Source organism: Lithohypha guttulata, assembly GCF_036872675.1.
Source record: "Lithohypha guttulata strain CCFEE 5908 chromosome Unknown scaffold_1, whole genome shotgun sequence".
Lineage (NCBI taxonomy): Eukaryota > Fungi > Ascomycota > Eurotiomycetes > Chaetothyriales > Trichomeriaceae > Lithohypha > Lithohypha guttulata.
Genome location: NW_027042750.1, coordinates 2,133,696 through 2,151,887, shown reverse-complemented (window position 1 = coordinate 2,151,887; position 18,192 = coordinate 2,133,696). Strand labels below are relative to the sequence as shown.

Sequence of the window (18,192 nt, the reverse complement as noted above, 5' to 3'; positions counted from 1 at the left end):
GCAGAAGTTGCAAGCATTGGAAGTTCTTGGAAATTTCAGCTTTCGCTTCCTTGGCTGAGCTGGTAACTCCGGGTTCTGCACGTGCTCAGAGGATGGCATCGTGGGCGACGGAACGTGCTTGACGGAAGAGAGATCGGCGACATCGTCCAGACGTTCTGACATGCTGGCCAGGGTGATATGAGCAAAGTAAGAGGAGGAAAAAGCTGTTTCCGACGGAAGACGGCTCACGGTTGAGTTCTGGAGGAAACTTTCTTACCCGAGCCGCTTCGACGTGGCGCTCGAGCAAGCACGAGGGCAGGTAAACGAGCCCTCCGCCTCCCTAAAATGCCCCTCGTGTTTATCTTGTGCCCCACGAATACAACCACTCCTTGTGTTGTCCTCACGCCGTTCGACGGCTCAGATCATATATGCTTGCTCGAATGCCGACTTGTCACCGAGAAATGTCTTCAGTCGTTGCATCCACTGTCTGAAGGTTGAAAACTTCACCAAGTGGTCCCCAATGAACTTGAGCCAGTAGGTATATCTTCGTAGATTTCTCTTTGCAAAACCCGAAAACACATTGTTTCTCTTTCATTCGACGTGGTTTACATTCATTGCAAGACGTCAAGACTTGACTTGAATCGCAGTTTTCACTCTTATACAGCAAACATGGCGACAGGAAGAACATTCACCCTGAACACAGGTGCCAAGATCCCAGCCGTGGGATTTGGTACCTGGCAAGCAGCACCAAAAGAGGTTGAGAAGGCGGTGGAAATTGCTCTGAAGTCAGGTTATCGACACATTGACTGTGCTGCAATTTATCGCAACGAGACCGAAGTGGGTGCTGGCATAAAGAATTCTGGTGTACCCCGAGATCAGATCTTCATCACCTCCAAATTATGGAACACGAAACACGATAGCTACGAAAACGCTGAGTCAGGGTTGAACAAGACTCTGAAAGATCTAGGTGTTGACTACCTTGACCTATACCTGATACACTGGCCTGTAACATTCGCCAGCGGTGACCGATGGTTCCCACTAGACGACGCTGGTGTTTTCAAGGCATACGACACCGATGTGATCAAGGTATGGCAGATCATGGAGAAACTTCTGGCAACAGGAAAGACAAAGGCTATTGGTGTCAGCAACTACAACGTCAGACGCCTGAAGGAGGTACTTGCTGTAGCCAAGACCAAACCCGCTGTTAACCAAATCGAAATCCACCCATACCTTGTACAGAAAGATCTCGTTGACTTCTGCAAACAAGAAAATATCCTCCTCGAGGCATACTCACCACTCGGCAACAACCAGACTGGCGAACCAAAGACTGTAGACGACGCCAAGGTGCACGCTATCGCGAAGGAGCTGGACATGGACCCAGGTCAAGTGCTCGTCAGCTGGGGTGTGCAGAGGGGTTGGGTTGTGCTGCCCAAGAGTGTAACAGAGAAGAGAATCGTTGGCAACTTCCAGGACAGAGAACTCCCAGAAAAAGCCATGCAAGAATTGGATGCCCTCGAGCGACACAAGCGCTTCAACATGCCGACAAGGTGGGGTGTAAACATCTACGATGAGCACGACCCAGCCGAGCTAAAGAAGATCGCGCAGGAAAGCGGAGAGGAGAACAAGACGAAGTTCACTGTATAGAAAATGCCAACGGAAAGGCGTTGCCACTGGTATGGGTTGATATTCGGAGCAGGTCGTTGGCTGGACACTAGAGTAGTAATAGAATAGATTCTTATTCTCGATTTCAAAGCATAAACTCTTTCGTGTCTCTGGTTGAAACCCAATCCCAATTTCTGGTATCTCATCAGTGGCGGTATCCAAACTTTTACTCTCTGCTCCTTGAGTTGTGTTATTCGCGCAACAACTCGTTCGCTTTTTCAGACAGTACTTCTCAAATCCAGTCAGAACACTCATATCGCAATGCCACAATCAATAACAATATTCTGTCCCGTTATACTCTTACTCAGCACCAAACTTTTAATCTGCTCCGCAACATCCTCAACCTGAGCCAAATTCTTTCCAGCCGACTTCTCAATCGTCGCCTTCACTTTCGCCTCAGGAAACTGCTGACCCCATTCCGTCATCATCAACCCAGGCGATACGGCATTACATCGAATCTTCGAGCCACAGATGATAGCTAGGCCCTTTGTCATGTGGATCTGCGCAGCTTTGGTGACGGAGTAGGGTAGCGAGCTGCCGGACGGGCGCACGCCAGCTAAGGAGGCGACTGTGACGAAAGATCCGCCGCCTTCGCATTTCTCTAGATGCGGCTTTGCGGCGTATAATAGCCATAGGTGGGAGAGCACATTGACGTTATAGCACTTCGTCCAATCTTCTTCGTTGACCTGGTCGTCAATGTCCATGAAGTTTGTCAGACGTGTCCAGCCCTGATTGCTCACGATGCAATCTAGCCGGCCCATACGTTGTACAGTCTCTTGAACGAGGCGCTGGACCTCGGACTTTTGTGCTAGGTCTGCTTGGATCGCGGTGAAGCGTGGTGACTCGGGGGAGGAAGGATAGGTGGGTTGTATTGATTCGGCTTCTTTAATGACTTGTTCGGCTTTTTCTGGTCGGGAGTAGTAGTTGACAACGACTCGGAAGTGTGGTGCTAGGGCTTTGACGCAAGCTGCTCCCAGACCTGCGGAAGACCTTTGAGTGGTTAGCTTGAGGATTTGGGTTGAGTGAATGTCTTGGAGGGAACGTACGCTGTCACCAATGCTACCTTGGTTGCAGCCATAGTTGATAAGAAGATACAGAAAGCTCGTCAAGTGAAGGCTGCTACAATATCGATCCTGGTGCGAGAGCTTCTGTTCTCCGGGTCGACCTATGTACAGTATATCAATTATATGCGCAATCGGCCTTCGATAATCCGCCCGCAGTGGAGCCGCTGCAAGGTCTTTGAAGATGCGGAGGTGTTCCGCGCTGCAGTCCTCTTGAATAACATACGTTGCGAACCATGGCCTCAATCTGTAAAGTTCGATTTCTTATGTCGTTGCTGGACGCATGAAGCTTGTGAAGAAAGCCGAGATCTTCGGCACCTCATCTTCATGCAAACTTAGCACTGCTGAGACATATTGATCAGGTCGCACGAGTACCATGCAGCCCAACTTTGGATCGATCCCAAACGTCTGATAGGCATGTCCATGACCCCAGTTCCAGCTCTCGTCGTCGCAGAATATCTTGTGGAGGTTCTGTATTGGAAGGTGCTGCATAGTGGGTTTGAAGGTAGAGTGGATTTGGTCGAACTCGACCTTGCTTCTATCACCTTCGAGTACGACGAGATATTCTAGGATTGAATCGATCGGCAAGTCATGTGGTGTAATAGCTCTGCTTGGACCTTTAGACGTCGCCAGGATTTCACCAAGTCGAGAAAGTTTGGAGAATGTCTCTGTATCATCCACGTTGCCTGCGAACATCATCAAGCGCCATCGGCCGTCAGATTTGGCAAGAGATTGAAAATGGAAAGTTTTCGAGTCGCTCAATCTGACCACCTGGGCACTGGGCAATCGCTCGCCAACGACGATGTTCTTGGCCAGCTCTTGGTTTGAGATACTGACATCGACCAGGTCAGAACCCCCGTAGTTCGCAGCCATGCCAGCAGTAAACACACCACTTTTTATGAAAGCTTGATTGAACTCTTCGGCTGGAGGCCTCGTTCCATCAGGTCGGGGCTTTGATGAGAACAATTTGGCAAAGTATCTGTCAAAGTCGATCAGCTGTTTCGCATATTTGTGGCGTTCTTGTATGTAGCTCTGCAATATCTTTCCATCAGCTTGTCCTGTCAGCAATGCGCCCAACTTCCAGCCAAGGTTGTAACCATCCTGCAAACTGGCGTTCATGCCTTGGCCTGCTTTAGGTGAGTGAGTATGAGAGGCGTCACCTGAGAGAAAGATACGCCCGCTCGGGTCTACCATTGATCTTGCAACCCTTTGTCCAATAGAATATGCAGACCACCATGCAGTGGCAAGGAACTCGATATCGTACGGTCGGAACATCTCCCTCGCTTTGTTCTGTAGTTGTTCGAGTGTAACGGCTTTCGGGCTAGTGCCTGCTGGCATCTCAATGTAGAGCCGAATCATGCTGTCACCTTCTCGAGGTATGATCATTAGGGTTCCTGCGTCGGATCTGATCGTAGATTTCTTGCGCACATCTGGAAAAGTAGTGCGTGGGAAGATGTCCATCACGCCCCAGACCGCATCAGTACTGTCGCCCTCCATCGGAATACCCAGTGAACGTCTCACCGTCGAATGTGCACCATCGGCTCCAAGAACGTACTTTGCTCGTACGACCTTCTGCTGTCCCTGGTGTTCAGCCAACACTTTGACAGGATAGTCAGCATCTGTGTCTTCCTCGGCCTCAATTCCAATAACCTTCCAATTGTAATCGACATCACGACCTTTAAGTTCTTGTATCCTGTCCAACATCAAGCCGTTGATACGTGCTTGATTCAAGATGATATGAGGCTCGTGGCTCAGACCAGGCGCCACGTCTGCTGTGCGACCAGTTCTAACAATTCCTCTGTGACCTGATCCATTTACTGCTGCCTTATCGTCAGAGGCCCAGAAGACAACTTCGTTCACCCAATAGCCCTCGTGTCTTAGTAGGTGACCTAATCCGAAAGACTCATAGATTTCCACTGTTCGGCATTGTACACCATCAGCTTGACCAAGTTCCAACCGACCTTGTCGTGGTTCAAGGATACGATATGTGATAGGCGTCCTGCTGATTTCTGTCGTGGATAAAGTTGTATGTCCTTTGGTGGTGCCATTCTGAGCCGATTTGCAGAACCTGTCGTTATAGATGGCGAGCCAGAGAGCAGTAGCACAGCCAGCTGATCCGCTTCCGACGATTACCACGTCAACACGATCGTCGTCTCTGGGATGTGCCATCTTGGTTGTTGCGTATATGTAGTCAGAGGAAGCTTTTGATCAGACCGTGTATGGTTTCTCACACCGATCTAGCATTCAGTCTGGTTTCTTCGCTAGATAGAAAACTGAATACTAGACTTCTTCACCGTATTTCAGCATGTATTTATATTTGTACGAGCGTAGTCATGTCAGTCCTCAGTGTTAAGAGACTGCCTTGTGATGGTTCTTTGCTCGTACCGCCATGATCGTTGGGACGCCGCTCAACGGCTTCTCAATGACTACCGCAAACCCTCGGCCGGCAGTTGATTCGGATACTCCACACGTTATGTGTCCATTGGCTAAGCTGCAGATGTGTGAAACTCCGAGTCCAGGTTGGCATCTGCGTTACGCTACTCTTCAAATTTAACGTAAATTACACTATTCATTGATTGGACATGTCTGCAAAAGCGTTGCTGGAATGAGACAAGTGAAACAAGTTGTTCAAACAGCAATTCATACTTTTTAAATACTGGCTGCCATAAGACCATCAATAAGTGCGACTGCCCGTTCAGTCTGACCAGACCAAGCATTGAGTGATGTCAACAACTTTCTGCCCTCTATCAGCACTTGATGAGAACCGTTAGCTGTCCACAAATTTTCCACTCCCGACATCTTTGCATGCATCGTTTGTCCCTGCTTCACAAACTGTTTCACTAAATCACTATTTACTGGACTATCGATGGATATAATGCTATACCTGGATGGCTGGTGAGAGGACTCTGTCTCGGACGGGGAGTGTACCGTGGGCGTCACCGTGGTCGAAAACGTGCTAAGAGCCCACAAACAAAGCGTGGCTGTAAGAACAGCTATTACTTCGTAATGTGCGTTCAACGAATACCGTCGAATATGCCAGAATGTCATACCTGCATGGATTGCTGCTAGACGAGCCTTGTGATGGTCGTTGGTTGCCCAACGTTGAATTGCGCATTTGAGTTCGACCTCTTCTGATGGGCTACTGCTGGTATTGGCTATGCTTCGGAAGGGAAGCCTTACGAGCCGAGCAAGTGTTAGCAATTCTTGGAGGGGCGAGAGCATAGATACTCGAGCGAAGTGAAGATGCAGCACTTTGGTTGGCTCTAATCCGTCAGCCATGTTCGTGGTAGCATTGGCTTGCCAGTGCAGGATATCAAGACAATCGCAGGCAGAGTTCCGCCATTTCAGAAAGAGTGGCACACTCGCCGGCCAATCAGCCTGTTGCATTCCTATCTCCTTACTTTCTCGTCTCTCTGCCACAGGTTCAATGAGAGAAAGTGGCTGGCGCACAAGGTCATGAACTTCTCGTGTCCTTTGCACAACGCCATAGACTAGAAGGATATGGCTGAAGTCACTTAAGTCGGGCAAGAGCTTCTTGTCAATGTATAAACTCTGCAACGCTTCTTGAAATGTGGCTCGCGAAGATGTCTCCTCCATTTTCTGCCAGATTTCAGCGCTAGTTGCTTCGAACATATCATCTGTGCAGGGCAGGCGTATCCGCGCAATAGAATCAAGCGAAACCGGCGGCCGACTGTCCGGACTCTGTATCGATCGCAGAAAGCCTATTTGCCAGACCAGAAAAGCGGTACGTATTGTTTGTTCATACTCCGACCAGTCAATCCATTCAGCATCAACGGGCATACCAGCCTTTTCATACTGCGCCTTCGGGTATGACTGACATATTGAGGTATTTACAAGATAACACAATTCTCCCATACAACGATCACTCCACACCTTGACAGCCTCATCTCTCGACCCCGAACTTGACAGCAAGAAAAGGAGGCGAATCTGCGCTTGTCGGCAATTGGTAAATGTCTTCTGCCACAGGTTTGATGAATCGTAGAAAAGAGTCACTCGTCTTAGAAATTCCAACATTGACTCAGCAAAGTCGTCAGATGTTTGGTCGTTGAGAAACCAGCAACTGCTGCTAACCATAGAGAGTAGCAGGATCCAGCGTCCTTCATGATCCGGATTGAACGTCGGGCGATGTACAAAAGGTATGGAAGGATGAACATGCTCGAAGAACAGATCCATCAAGTGATTGAAGGCCTCAACAGTAGGGAAGTCGTCGCTTAGAAAAGGCGACATAACAGGACTGCAATTGACACACAAGTCGAAAAAAGCGTCGCGCATGCTCTCGTGTTCGAAATCCGCGAAGTGGTGTCCAGTAGGGTTGATTCGAGCAATAGGTGGCAACCAGAAAAGCCTCCAACCAAAGTTACTGCTGCGCAATTCTAACGGACGTCTGGCAACAAGCTTCTGTCGCTTGATACTAGGCAGTATTCCCGTACTCTCCTCTAAGTCAAATTCTCCATTCGTGGTTAATCTGTGTTCGATTGGGTCATTGCTCGACGAATTCAAGAGGGGTGTATTGGTGGTGGCCACCGTACTCTGCACAACGGCATGCACGATGGGGTAGTAATTTGAAGCTGGAGACCGAGTGAAGTTCAATGGATTAAGCATGGAATCGTGACCCATTTTCGGCGATGAACTTATGGGCAGCCAGTTGATAGAAGAAAGCATAGTTGGTGTCCAGCGACGGGAATCGAACTTTCGCTCACTCGTGCTTGCTTGGGAAGAGAACGATCTACGAGCCCCATTAAGATGATCAATTACTGTGTTGTTCGGGGACTCAACAATAGCCACTGCATCCGCGGGTACTGACGTGTCTGTTCTCATCCCTGTAAGTGCAAGATCCAGTCCATCCAAGCTTGGATCTGGTGTCACAATCGATTCGGGGCTCGAGATCGTATGAGCCATCGATATAACCTCTTGAGGTCTAGTTTCTGGAATCTCACATTCGATCGCTTTGCTAGCACAACGTGAACAGGGAGCGACGCCATTGCACCTTGTCTTTGCCTTCGCACAGGCTCGACAGGCTCTGGCGCGACGCTCTAGGAGGTTTGGTCCGCGGCTATGTGTGAGAATATGTCTGCTCAGGGCATCCTTTCTTGGGAACCTTTTTTCGCAATGGTGACAGCCATATGCCTGTACAGAGCTATGGACCGAGCTGTGTCGTGTCAGATGCTCGGCGCGGCTGAATGACTTCTCGCACTCTTGACAAGCAAAGCGGGGCATGGAAGTGTCAACCATGATTGGAGCTGATGATCATCAGCTCCGGCAAGCACGAGACTCATGTACAACCGTGTTGAGAACTTCGACAGGCGCGTCGAGGATACAGGGTGTTGCAAGATTTGGACCAGATACTGGCCATGACAGTGTTGTACATGGACTGGCCACGCTGCGAGTCGTCTGCTGAGCAAGAGTGGTTCCCAAGCTCCATGGTCGAAAACACGGTAAGAAATGAGAATCTGCAAACATAGCGACAATCGGATTATGTGGATCACGTCTAGTCGTGGCGAAATATTACAGTAAAGTGGTCAAAGTTCAAGCTTGAATGCCGGCTGAGTGGATGCAATTCGAATAAATTTAGATAGACACTATGAGTACATTGCATGTGCTTGCCCAGAGAAGGCATACGGAAACCTGGGGTGCGTGGTTGCACACATGCACTGCCCGTAATCTGGGGTGCCCCTTCCCCACCATGTCCTTGGCATTCAGAGGATCTATACTAACTAGTAGTAATCCTTGATTCGAACAAGTAGCATTCCTGGCTCAACGACCATGAGGGTCAAGGTGCTGGCGTGCGCAACTATCCACAGGCAGGACATAACACGATGGCAGGCAGGGACTTTCTTGATAGACGCTAATGCTCTAAGTTACGACTTTGCATACTACATAGCTGGACGAACGTCGAGGCAGCATACACTAAGAGGTGAGGCCGTGAGAAGCTATTACGAGTTCTGTTGCTACGTGCTGACCGATCATGCATCGAAAGCCCGCTTGCAGGATTAACCAGTAGTTACTCGAAGTCGTCCTCGAGTCCATCTCGCTCCATTGCGGCCAAGGCAGCTCCAGCTACACGTACCCATTTCTTCAGCTGGGCTCTGTCATCCTTACCACCTACAAGATCACTTCTTCGAACATTCTGCTGCAAGAAGTAGTCAACAACCCTTGCCGTGTCTGCTCGGACCTCGGAAAATATGCGCGTGAGAACCTCTTCCGTCATTTTGGGTTGTGTGAATAAACTGACAAAGAACATCTCGAGCCACAGGGTCGCATTCTCCTTCAAATAGCCAATGTTGAGCGTCTTTAGAACGTCCAAAGACATGGAACCTCGAGCTACCAGTAAGGCGCACAGGCGTGCTGTGTTTGCAATTTCATGCACCTGTACGCTTTCACTTTGCATTGTCTCTACTTCACCCATATCATCATCATCCTCGGCGGAACGTTCGCCAATCTCTTCGAAGAACTTCCACACAGCGACTTGAAAGGCGAACTTATATCGCTTTCCGTCTCGCAAGAGTAGGCGTGAAAGAACGGCGTAGTAAGGGTTGTATGCTGGTTCAGCACGACACAGGCGAAGCAGTACCTTGGGTATCTCAAGCTCTTGTTTACGATTCAGTCGTAGTTTTGAGATGCGATGGAGGGCATCGGTAGCGTCAGTAGCGGACAGAATGGCTGTGAATATCGATCTTTGTGTAGGCGTTGTAAGCTTGTGATGGCGCGCTAGAGAGATGTAATCAATGTTGTCTGGGTCAAAGTCTTGGTCATCAAGATCATCGCTCGTTGTTGATTGAGCTGCAGCTTTAGGCTGTAAATCTTCGCCTTGATCGTGACCTTTCCAGCTTGCGCCCACAAGCCACCACTTACCCTTCTTCTCACTGTTGAGGATGTCGTTACGGCTAATACCTAGAGGTTCAGTGCCTCGTAGCTGCCGCGTATTTAACGACCCAAGTGCTTTCTTCATGCGTGTCAGATGTTCGCCAGTAATCCCTGCTGCATTGGTAGCTTGTCGTGTCTTGTTGTTCTTCAGATCCACAATAGCGTCCATCATTACCCGTGTTCGAACATTTACGGTTTGGCCTTCGGTAGACATCCTAGCTGCGATCTCATTCATCATTTGTATGATGCCCTTCAGTGCCGTCGGGTTATCAGTTCTCAGCTGCGGACCACAATCTCGTATGACGCGTAACAATAACTCGGCACTGTTCTCGCCAAAATCAGACAACAACAGGCGAATGTGATCATAGACAAGGGCACTTGAAATGACGCCAAATGTGAAGAGATTAGCAATCAGACTGATCAGATTCAAACTCTCTTTGCCTTGGGAACTGGCATCGGTGTGATGCTTATTAAACGTTTCCACTAGCCTGCTCACGATCTCAGCTCCAAAATCAGCTCCCAATATCTTGTATAGAGCTGCCACGAATGCACCATGTAGAATGATGAATGTGTTCTGAAGAGCCGAATGTATGCTCAATGCTGCGAGCAGAAGGTCGATAAGGGCAGTCGTTACATCTTGGCGAGGATTATTCTGGTACAATTTGTCAAATTCGTCTACTATAGAAACAATGTTCGCCTCGGAGAGTTTGTTGAGAGAGCCCTGTGCTTGACGTCTGAGCTTAGCAAGCTGTTCTGTGTCAGACTGAGGTAGCTTGCGAAGCGATGGTGGGATATATTTGCCAGTGCTTACGCTTGCGCCAGGGGTGACAGGCGCAATATAAGGATTCTCTCGCTGTTTCCTCACAGGGACTTCTACTTCCGGCAGTGAAATACTGTCCTCCACTTCTGTACCCGATGTGTCAAAATCCTCGAAGTCGTCCGTTGCTTCGGCCGATTGCTGGTCTGAATCTTGAGATTCTGCATCATCGTTCTCTGAAGAGTCGGGTTCACCTTCTTCAGGCAGTGCCCTATTTGGAGCGCGCTGGGCTTCGAGCGTCGACCTTTTCTGCTCAAGCCATTGTTTATCCTTGTGCTTCTGAGGTGCCGAGTCAATATCTCCTTCGAGGCCTTGTAGCAAATCGTCATAGTCATCCTCGAAGACCTTGTTTTTCCTTGCTCGCACGCCCAGCCTCTTCTCTAGCGCAAGGATCTCAGCATCGTCCTCAGATTGTCTTTGCTTAAAGGTCGTCGAGTTAGCATCGAGTACAACTTCTGGAGAATATTCCCTGGATCCGCGGGACAATTCGTCCCAATCCTCCTCATCTTCTTGCTCGAGTAGAGGACTTCGAGAAGGGCTTAGACTCTTGGTTCTGTTTAGCGTGTCCCTCGATCTATTGGTTTTGCTGGTACCAAAGTCTTGCATCTCCTCTTCTGACAAGTCGGACGATGTTACATCGTGTAAGTAGTCAGAAAATCCCTGACCTTCCGCCTCTTGCAGACTCGTGCTCGGCGCAACTTTGTCATACAGCTTGTTGTTTATTTGTTTATCTGATGTTTCGTGTGTGACCTTTGTTCGCTTGTGGCTAGAGCCGGTATGACTTCTCCTTGCCTCCTTCCTTTCTTGCTTGCGTTCTGCAACTTGTGTCCTCTTCCTTTTGTTATTTTGCTGCAGACCGAGCTTCTGTTGTATGGCAAACGGCAGCTGGGGCCCTTTTCTGCCTGCATTTCGAGGCGCATGCCGCGACATGATTGAAACTCAGAATCTTCTTCTTCGTGCTTGCGCTCATGGTGGAAAACTCGGATGGAAAAAAGTTCAGAAAGATCAGAACCTGGAGATTACGGGTTTTAGATTAAAGCTGATCTTATCTTACTAGCAGCGTATGGGGCAAGCCTAACCTAAACGATGCTGAATACGTCTCTTGGTGGGTACTTGCGTCGACCACAGTATTATAAGCTATTAACATACCAATACCGACAGTACTGGTATTACGATCGAAACCACAACCCCCGCTATAAGGCACGCCTAATTTTGCATTCGAATCTCAATGCCAAGCATAACCAGCGCTTGCACCACAATTTCAGATTACATATCTCTGCGATCTGGACAGTAGCACCACGAACGCACAATTATTACGTTATCGTCGATAATGCCTAAGCAAGAGCGTCTCAATAACGACGCAGTGTGTTCTGCCAGACCCCAGTAAATTCAATTGTGCTGACCTTAACGCAGTTCCTGGAAGCCCTGGGATCTCTTCTCACTACTACCACATCCTCCTCGTATGGCTCTGTATTTCTCGCCCAAAAACCAATGCCAAGTTCGGACTCTTCGACACCCTCGTCACAGGTCTTAATACGCGCTACGAATGGAACAGCGACTTCGTCCGCAAGTAGCAAAAGTAAGGTCGCAAAACAGCACAAGCCGAGGGCGAAAGTAAAGCTTGCGACTGTGGTTGACCATTCCGATCTGGAGAATTTCTACGCCAAATATGCCGAAGTCTGCAAGAAAGGTATGGAGGGATTGAGGAAAAGAGATAAAAAGAAGGCCAAAGGAAAGGCAAAAGCTGCGAAAAAGAAGAAGGGCAACGTGGCTGGTTGATACAGAATATGAAACCCTCCTTGTCAATACTTCAGATCAGAGGATCAAGCTCTGGGTTGCAAAAACCTGCCGACTCACAGCAGCCACGCCCATCAAGCTTCCTTCAACCTTCGAGCCGATTCTTCCACTACACTCCCCATCTTGGGTTGCACACCGTCCCCACCAGGACCGTACGACAACGTCATGTTCAGCATGACTGATTTTTCGTCGAGAATAAGCAATACTGCCATGGTTGATCGACCTACAACATCTGACCATTCCTCCATCTGAGCTCCATGACCCGCCAAGTCTGCAGGTACAAGATAGAGCTTGTGCTGGCACGTCAACTGTCAGCTAGACCTGTTTGCGTCAGGACAAGCACCAACGACGTGCCAAACGTACCAGTGTTCGCCCGACAATATCCCACATGAAGTACACACAATTTATGCTGTTTGTAGGAGTATCGAACGTCTGGTCCAGGTTCGGCCACCTCGAGGAGCGGCCGGGACGGCCGCGACGAAAAAGAATAATTTTGGGGTAGGGACGGACGGGTAGAAGAAATGAACATGTAGATCACATCTGCTGATGGGCATGTCAAATGCTGTTTCGCACTCAACGACTTGGGTCGTGGCGGTCCTTCGTTGCTTGAACCTCCCAAAACTTCGCAAACGTTTCCTTTCTGGTGCGGTCAAGGAGGTTTACCAAGCTCAAGCTCAATCTCGTTTTGCTGGTTGACGATATCTGGAAGTCGTCGTCTGGTATCCGGATACCAGATCCCGTGCATTCTCCACGTCTCCTTTCTCACTCGTGACGCGTGAGAGAACGCGTGCCAGTTGTATAGCTACAGCGAAGGTAGACGGAACAATTTTGAGACAATACCTAGCACCTAGCAGAGTTCGATGCTTCGTCGCAAACATATCAATGATGCCGTCCAGATTCTTCACCAAAAAAGACACAGCAATACGTTTTTACAGCTAAGAGCCAACCTTCACAGCAACTATGGCTTGCTGGATACATCGACCTCATGCTGCAGCAGAGGTATATACGCTCTCTTCGATGAGCTCCGAGTAGTATTGCCGACGCTTACCACAGGCCAGTCCTCTGGCCGCTCCCAGAACTTCTCATGGCTTGGCTTCCCCTTCAAGAGCCCACTGACGTCGAGGGGATCCACGAATGTCGCCAATCTTGATCTTCGGTCGATCCATCCTGGACCCATGCGTTGAGTCTTCCCGTCGACATCAAGATAGACACAACGTCGTCGTGGAAGAAAGAGTCCTGGATGCACAATGTTGAGCCAGAAGGTATACAACACTATCGGTGCTGCTTCGAATGCATACAGATACCATTCGTTATACAGTACAGTTTGACACACGGCGTTGCAAGTTGTGCTTGTCTCTGTGCTGAAAGATTCGATAGCACGACAGATGCAGCGAATGAGGACAAGGGTCGATGTGCCGTACAGCATAATGCAAATGGACCGAACGTTCTTCGGAACTGGACGTTGAGCTCTTGCACAACGACGGTGAACCAATGCCACCAGGAAGACGAAGAAACACTCTACAGCCCCCTGTAAAGCCAATGCGACACTAAGGAGAAGACCTCCTCTTGTGTGTTTATCCATGTTTCCAGGGTTTGCGGCAATCATCGAAGCTCCGGCGACAGTAAGGCTTTCAATGGCTGCCCCAATATACACGAAGAAGATCATGACTCGGTGTGGATGGAGTGGCGCATACATTGGTAGGTGGTGCATCAGACGACTGAGAATGGCGTATTGCGTGCCTGAAAAGATTGGTTGTGCGGCAAGAATGAGGACGTTCTGAGAAATGTAATAACTCAAATTTTGAGGAGAGTAAGATGACAAAATACGCATGATCCAGCCGCCGGTGAAGACAAGACCTCCCCAGAACATGAAAAAGGTGACGCGCCAGAACCCGAAACGACTGCGAGCAATCAGTAAGAGAAAGGAGAACCACCAGTGCTACGGACAAGTTTTGGTATATGTGCAATGCCAGTGAAATGCCAGCAAGTGCTGAGAACACGGAGGGAAGCACATGACTCGGGCTATACTGGTAGAGTGATGGTTGTGAGGCGCTTGTTGCCATGCTTACTACGGCCTCGTATTGATACTGGACCAGTTCTGGTATGTTTAGGGTCGAAGTGACTAGGTGTTCGATACAAGCTGCGTTGTGGGCAAAATCCTTGAATTGAGAAAGAAAACGGAGAAGAGGTTCGAGACGTTGCTCAGTTGCAAGGTATATACCTATTGTCGATCGTCGCTGGCTATATTTACATTGACTGCCTTGACAACATTTACTGGTATACTCTGCTGCTACTACGCTGCTAAGAGCCAATACGAGATCGAATATGCCCCAACATAAGCCATCTTTCTGCTATGCGCCTGTGCCCTGATCACAGCTGAACATGTGGTGTCCAGCATGGAGAGAATCGAAGTCGACTACCGACTGACATGTCATGCTAGTTCGGGCTCGCTATCACCGTCGCTAGGCAGACAAAAGATCCAGTTTTACCACAAGAACGATTGAGTCAAGGTAAAACAGTCACTGCGACGATCTCGATGGAACGTGTTGTGCTGACAATGGGCAACGATCAGCCATGAGTAGCAATCTTGTTTGTCGGAGCGAAGCGTCGGACCACATACGGAATAGCGCGTATTGAAGCGAGCCATTCAGAGACGAGGTTTCGCAACGGTTTGCCTGAATCTCTCGGCCCTTGGTTGTTGTCCAACCTCAATGCCATCTTCAAATCTTCGAGTTGTCGCAAGAATGCGTCAATACCGTAGGAGACGTATTGTATGGCACTGTGCGCCGCATATGACCAAAAATGCCAGGTGTGCCTTCCAGCCGTGGCTGTAACAGTTGCCGCAAGCAGAAGAAGAAAGTATGTGGCATAGGTAACTGCGTATGACCTCAGTGGACGCAATTTGACAAAGTGTAGTGCGACCAAGCACATCCCGCCTGCTCAAGATGTGCGCGCTTGAAGATCTCTTGCATTGGCGCGGGCCAGCTACGCTACAAATTTCAGCTGCATGGAAAGAACGGCAAGCCAGAGCGGGCAGCAGCCTTGAAGTCTGAGAAGGATGACCAGCAGGAACTTTTTCGACTGGCTAGTCTTCCTGAAACTGATCTAAGTCGACTCGTAGCTGGTCTGATCCTCACAATAGAACCAAGCACGGACCTACGTTATAACATCATGTGGGCTTTTGGGGACTTTTTTGCTGATGTACCTCAGCGTCTGGGCAAGAAGTAAGTCTTCTTCAATTCTGACTGCAGATCCTGGATGGTCATCAACGTATTTTGACATCAAACTGGGACAATTTTACTGACTTTCATGCGGGTAGCGATGTTTTGGACGCGGCAGCAGCCGTGCTCGTTAGTGGCCACAACGACATACGCATGCACAAGGGACAAGTGTCGTTCCGCACACTCAGACTGCATGGACATGCTCTGTCGATTTTGAGGGCTTGCCTAAACGACCCTGTAGAAGCTCAGGCAGTGAATACACTCTGCGCAGTATATTTGCTGCTCATTTGCCAGAGCTTGACCGGCACATGGGACAGCTGGACTCCAAGCCACACTGAAGGTGCAGTCCAGATCTTACGGTCCAAAACCCGCCATGGCATAATAGACGATTTCGAAAAGAGGCTTCTTCTTACGTTGCGCGGACCCGTCATATTCGAAGGGTTGTTCAACCCTCGTATTGATTTGAGCCCTGACGAATGGGAGCTACTACTATTCGACAACAGGAAGTGTACTCGCAGGATCGACCGCATCCTTGTGTACCTTGCTGACATGCCAAGCTGCCTACGTCGTGGTACCAATTTGAAAGCTGGAGTATATTTTGATCCCAACTTCGTTGAGGTTGTTAGATTTCGATATTCTGCTACCAAAGTCGCCACTGACGAGCTCCATACTCTATTAGTCACTTTCGAAGCAGAAAACAACATTCAGGACGACAATGCACTCATCCATCTTACCTATCAACGTATCTATGGCCTTGCTCTCTTCGTCACACTTGTTTTGAATTGCCTGTTGAGCGCTTTGACAGAGCCTTCCGATCTTATCGCCTTGGAGGCAGAAGCTTTCGCACACGATGTCATATTACTCGCGTCACAAAGCCACAGATACAGACCGTTAGGATCCGCATACATTACAATATGTCTATATGGGGCCTTCGCTGCTGCTAAGCTGCAGACAACAAAGAATGTCATCTTCCAAGAAATTGAGCGCTATTGCAGTGACTTCCCCCCTCCTAAGGACACCAACCATCTCGAGGTTGTAGAGAATAGTGTCAGGCACCTCACCCTGTCTTGACAATACAAGGCAGAATCGAAAGCCTCCATGGCCACATTACTGCTGCCAGCAGACTCCTCGACGTTCCCGTGGTTACATGGTCCTCCGCTGTCCAAGCAGAGCTTGACTTGCGGAGGGTGTTGAAGCCCAGAACATGGGTAGCAACCTTTGTCAGGCGATACGAGAATGTGCACGACGAGCCCAATTAAAAAGGAATACCAGGTAGTCGGATAAAATTTGATCACTGGTGCTCAAGCCTGTGCCTCGGATCGCATCAATACGCAGCCAAGGGCCGTTTCCGGCAGCAGGACCTATTGTAATAAAACGCCAGCCATAGGTACGGCTTATCCGAGGTGAGGGGTTGTGCGCCCGAATTCTCCAATACTGATAATGACTGAATAAGTCCACGAGAGAAAGATACAAGCTCTGTGAATGTTATACGAGAAGCAGTTCCCCTAACAACACACGCTGTTATCATGGCTTCACGTCCCTCGACAATGCGAGCTTGGCAGAAACACTTCGGCAGCACAAAACCCGAGCTCGTCGAAGTTCGTGTACCAAGCGCTCCGACAGATGGATTACTTGTAAAGGTACTCGCAGCGGGTGTCTGCCACAGCGACGTTGCTCTCTTGGCTGCCGAACCACGACCGCCAACATGGCCTAACGAAGCGTATACGCTCGGACACGAAGGGTGCGGAGAAGTCGTGGAAGTTGGCTCATCCGTAAATGACTTCAAGGTTGGTGACATAGTCGCAATCTTATCCGTCGCAGGATGTGTAAAGCCGACATGCCCAGAGTGTAGCCGAGGACTGACTCAACTCTGTCAGTCGGGTGAACGATATGGTATTGGACATGATGGTTCATACGCACCTTACGTGGCTATCAAGGAGTGGTCTGCTGTCAAGTTGCCTGCCGGCGTCAGCGTGGAGGAAGGCGCTGTTGCAACTGATGCCTGTATGACTGCATTCCACGCTCTTGAAACTGGGCAGGTCAAGAAGGGCGAAATTGTGATGATTGTAGGGATTGGCGGGCTTGGCTTTAACGCCGTGCAGATCGCACTTTCGCTTGGAGTTCGGGTCATTGCTCGAGACAAACGCCAGGAAGTGCTCGATGAGGCGGTGAGATTCGGCGTCGAGAAGAAGGACATTATTCCCGTTGAGCAGTCTATCATCGACTTCGTGAAGGACAAACATCTCGTCGTCGATACTATCATTGACTTCGCAGGGACAGCAGAAACGTTCAGTGCGTCTCAAGAAGCAGGTGAGTCGTCTCTCTCGTAACATACGTCAACCTTCCACTAACCAGCAATCACGATAGTGCGAATCGGAGGCAAAATCGTCCAGGTTGGTCTGCTCGGCCCCGAACTAGCCATCAACAACATCCTGTCCGTACGCAAGCAATTGAGCATCCTGTGCAGTTACGGCGGCACCATGGACAATCTGAGAGAGTGTTTATCTCTTATTGCGAATGGCAAACTGCGACCTCAAGTTGTGAAAGGTGACCTGCAGGACTTGCCGCGTGTGCTGGAAGAGCTGCATGCTGGTAAAGTCAAGAGTCGGATTGCTCTTGTGCCGTGAGGGTATTGATGGCGAGGTCGATCTGATCTGACGTTCTGGGCTGGTTGTTTGGTCAGTGTTCTACCTAATCGCATTTTTCACCTTTCACTCACATTCGCTGTCCTTTTGGAGGCCTGCTTCCGATGTGTGTTGTGTGAAAAGTT

The 18,192-nt window shown here is 49.3% G+C and overlaps 8 protein-coding genes across 8 annotated transcripts; 4 read left to right on the top strand and 4 right to left on the bottom strand.

Moving 5' to 3' along the window:
- Positions 1 to 648: 648 nt before the first annotated feature.
- On the top strand, positions 649 to 1,623 carry LTR64_000779 (uncharacterized protein; the record flags this gene model as incomplete). The annotated part of the gene is made up of 1 exon (XM_064895162.1): positions 649 to 1,623. The coding sequence occupies one exon, from the start codon at positions 649 to 651 to the stop codon at positions 1,621 to 1,623; it is 975 nt and encodes a 324-aa protein (XP_064757849.1).
- A 269-nt stretch (positions 1,624 to 1,892) lies between these two features.
- LTR64_000778 (uncharacterized protein) lies at positions 1,893 to 2,719 on the bottom strand (the record flags this gene model as incomplete). The annotated part of the gene is made up of 2 exons (XM_064895161.1): positions 1,893 to 2,631; positions 2,688 to 2,719. 2 exons carry the CDS (start codon positions 2,717 to 2,719, stop codon positions 1,893 to 1,895), a joined length of 771 nt encoding a protein of 256 aa, XP_064757848.1.
- Positions 2,720 to 2,966: 247 nt separating this feature from the next.
- On the bottom strand, positions 2,967 to 4,871 carry LTR64_000777 (uncharacterized protein; the record flags this gene model as incomplete). The annotated part of the gene is made up of 1 exon (XM_064895160.1): positions 2,967 to 4,871. One exon carries the CDS (start codon positions 4,869 to 4,871, stop codon positions 2,967 to 2,969), a length of 1,905 nt encoding a protein of 634 aa, XP_064757847.1.
- Positions 4,872 to 5,351: 480 nt separating this feature from the next.
- On the bottom strand, positions 5,352 to 7,622 carry LTR64_000776 (uncharacterized protein; the record flags this gene model as incomplete). Its single annotated transcript, XM_064895159.1, has 1 exon — positions 5,352 to 7,622. The coding sequence occupies one exon, from the start codon at positions 7,620 to 7,622 to the stop codon at positions 5,352 to 5,354; it is 2,271 nt and encodes a 756-aa protein (XP_064757846.1).
- Positions 7,623 to 8,724: 1,102 nt separating this feature from the next.
- Positions 8,725 to 11,334, bottom strand: SGD1 (suppressor of glycerol defect; the record flags this gene model as incomplete). Its single annotated transcript, XM_064895158.1, has 2 exons — positions 8,725 to 10,335; positions 10,399 to 11,334. The coding sequence occupies 2 exons, from the start codon at positions 11,332 to 11,334 to the stop codon at positions 8,725 to 8,727; spliced, it is 2,547 nt and encodes an 848-aa protein (XP_064757845.1).
- A 400-nt stretch (positions 11,335 to 11,734) lies between these two features.
- Positions 11,735 to 12,183, top strand: LTR64_000774 (uncharacterized protein; the record flags this gene model as incomplete). Its single annotated transcript, XM_064895157.1, has 2 exons — positions 11,735 to 11,767; positions 11,818 to 12,183. 2 exons carry the CDS (start codon positions 11,735 to 11,737, stop codon positions 12,181 to 12,183), a joined length of 399 nt encoding a protein of 132 aa, XP_064757844.1.
- A 3,189-nt stretch (positions 12,184 to 15,372) lies between these two features.
- On the top strand, positions 15,373 to 16,493 carry LTR64_000773 (uncharacterized protein; the record flags this gene model as incomplete). The annotated part of the gene is made up of 2 exons (XM_064895156.1): positions 15,373 to 15,425; positions 15,521 to 16,493. The coding sequence occupies 2 exons, from the start codon at positions 15,373 to 15,375 to the stop codon at positions 16,491 to 16,493; spliced, it is 1,026 nt and encodes a 341-aa protein (XP_064757843.1).
- A 455-nt stretch (positions 16,494 to 16,948) lies between these two features.
- On the top strand, positions 16,949 to 18,049 carry LTR64_000772 (uncharacterized protein; the record flags this gene model as incomplete). Its single annotated transcript, XM_064895155.1, has 2 exons — positions 16,949 to 17,732; positions 17,790 to 18,049. The coding sequence occupies 2 exons, from the start codon at positions 16,949 to 16,951 to the stop codon at positions 18,047 to 18,049; spliced, it is 1,044 nt and encodes a 347-aa protein (XP_064757842.1).
- Between the last annotated feature and the right edge of the window lie 143 nt (positions 18,050 to 18,192).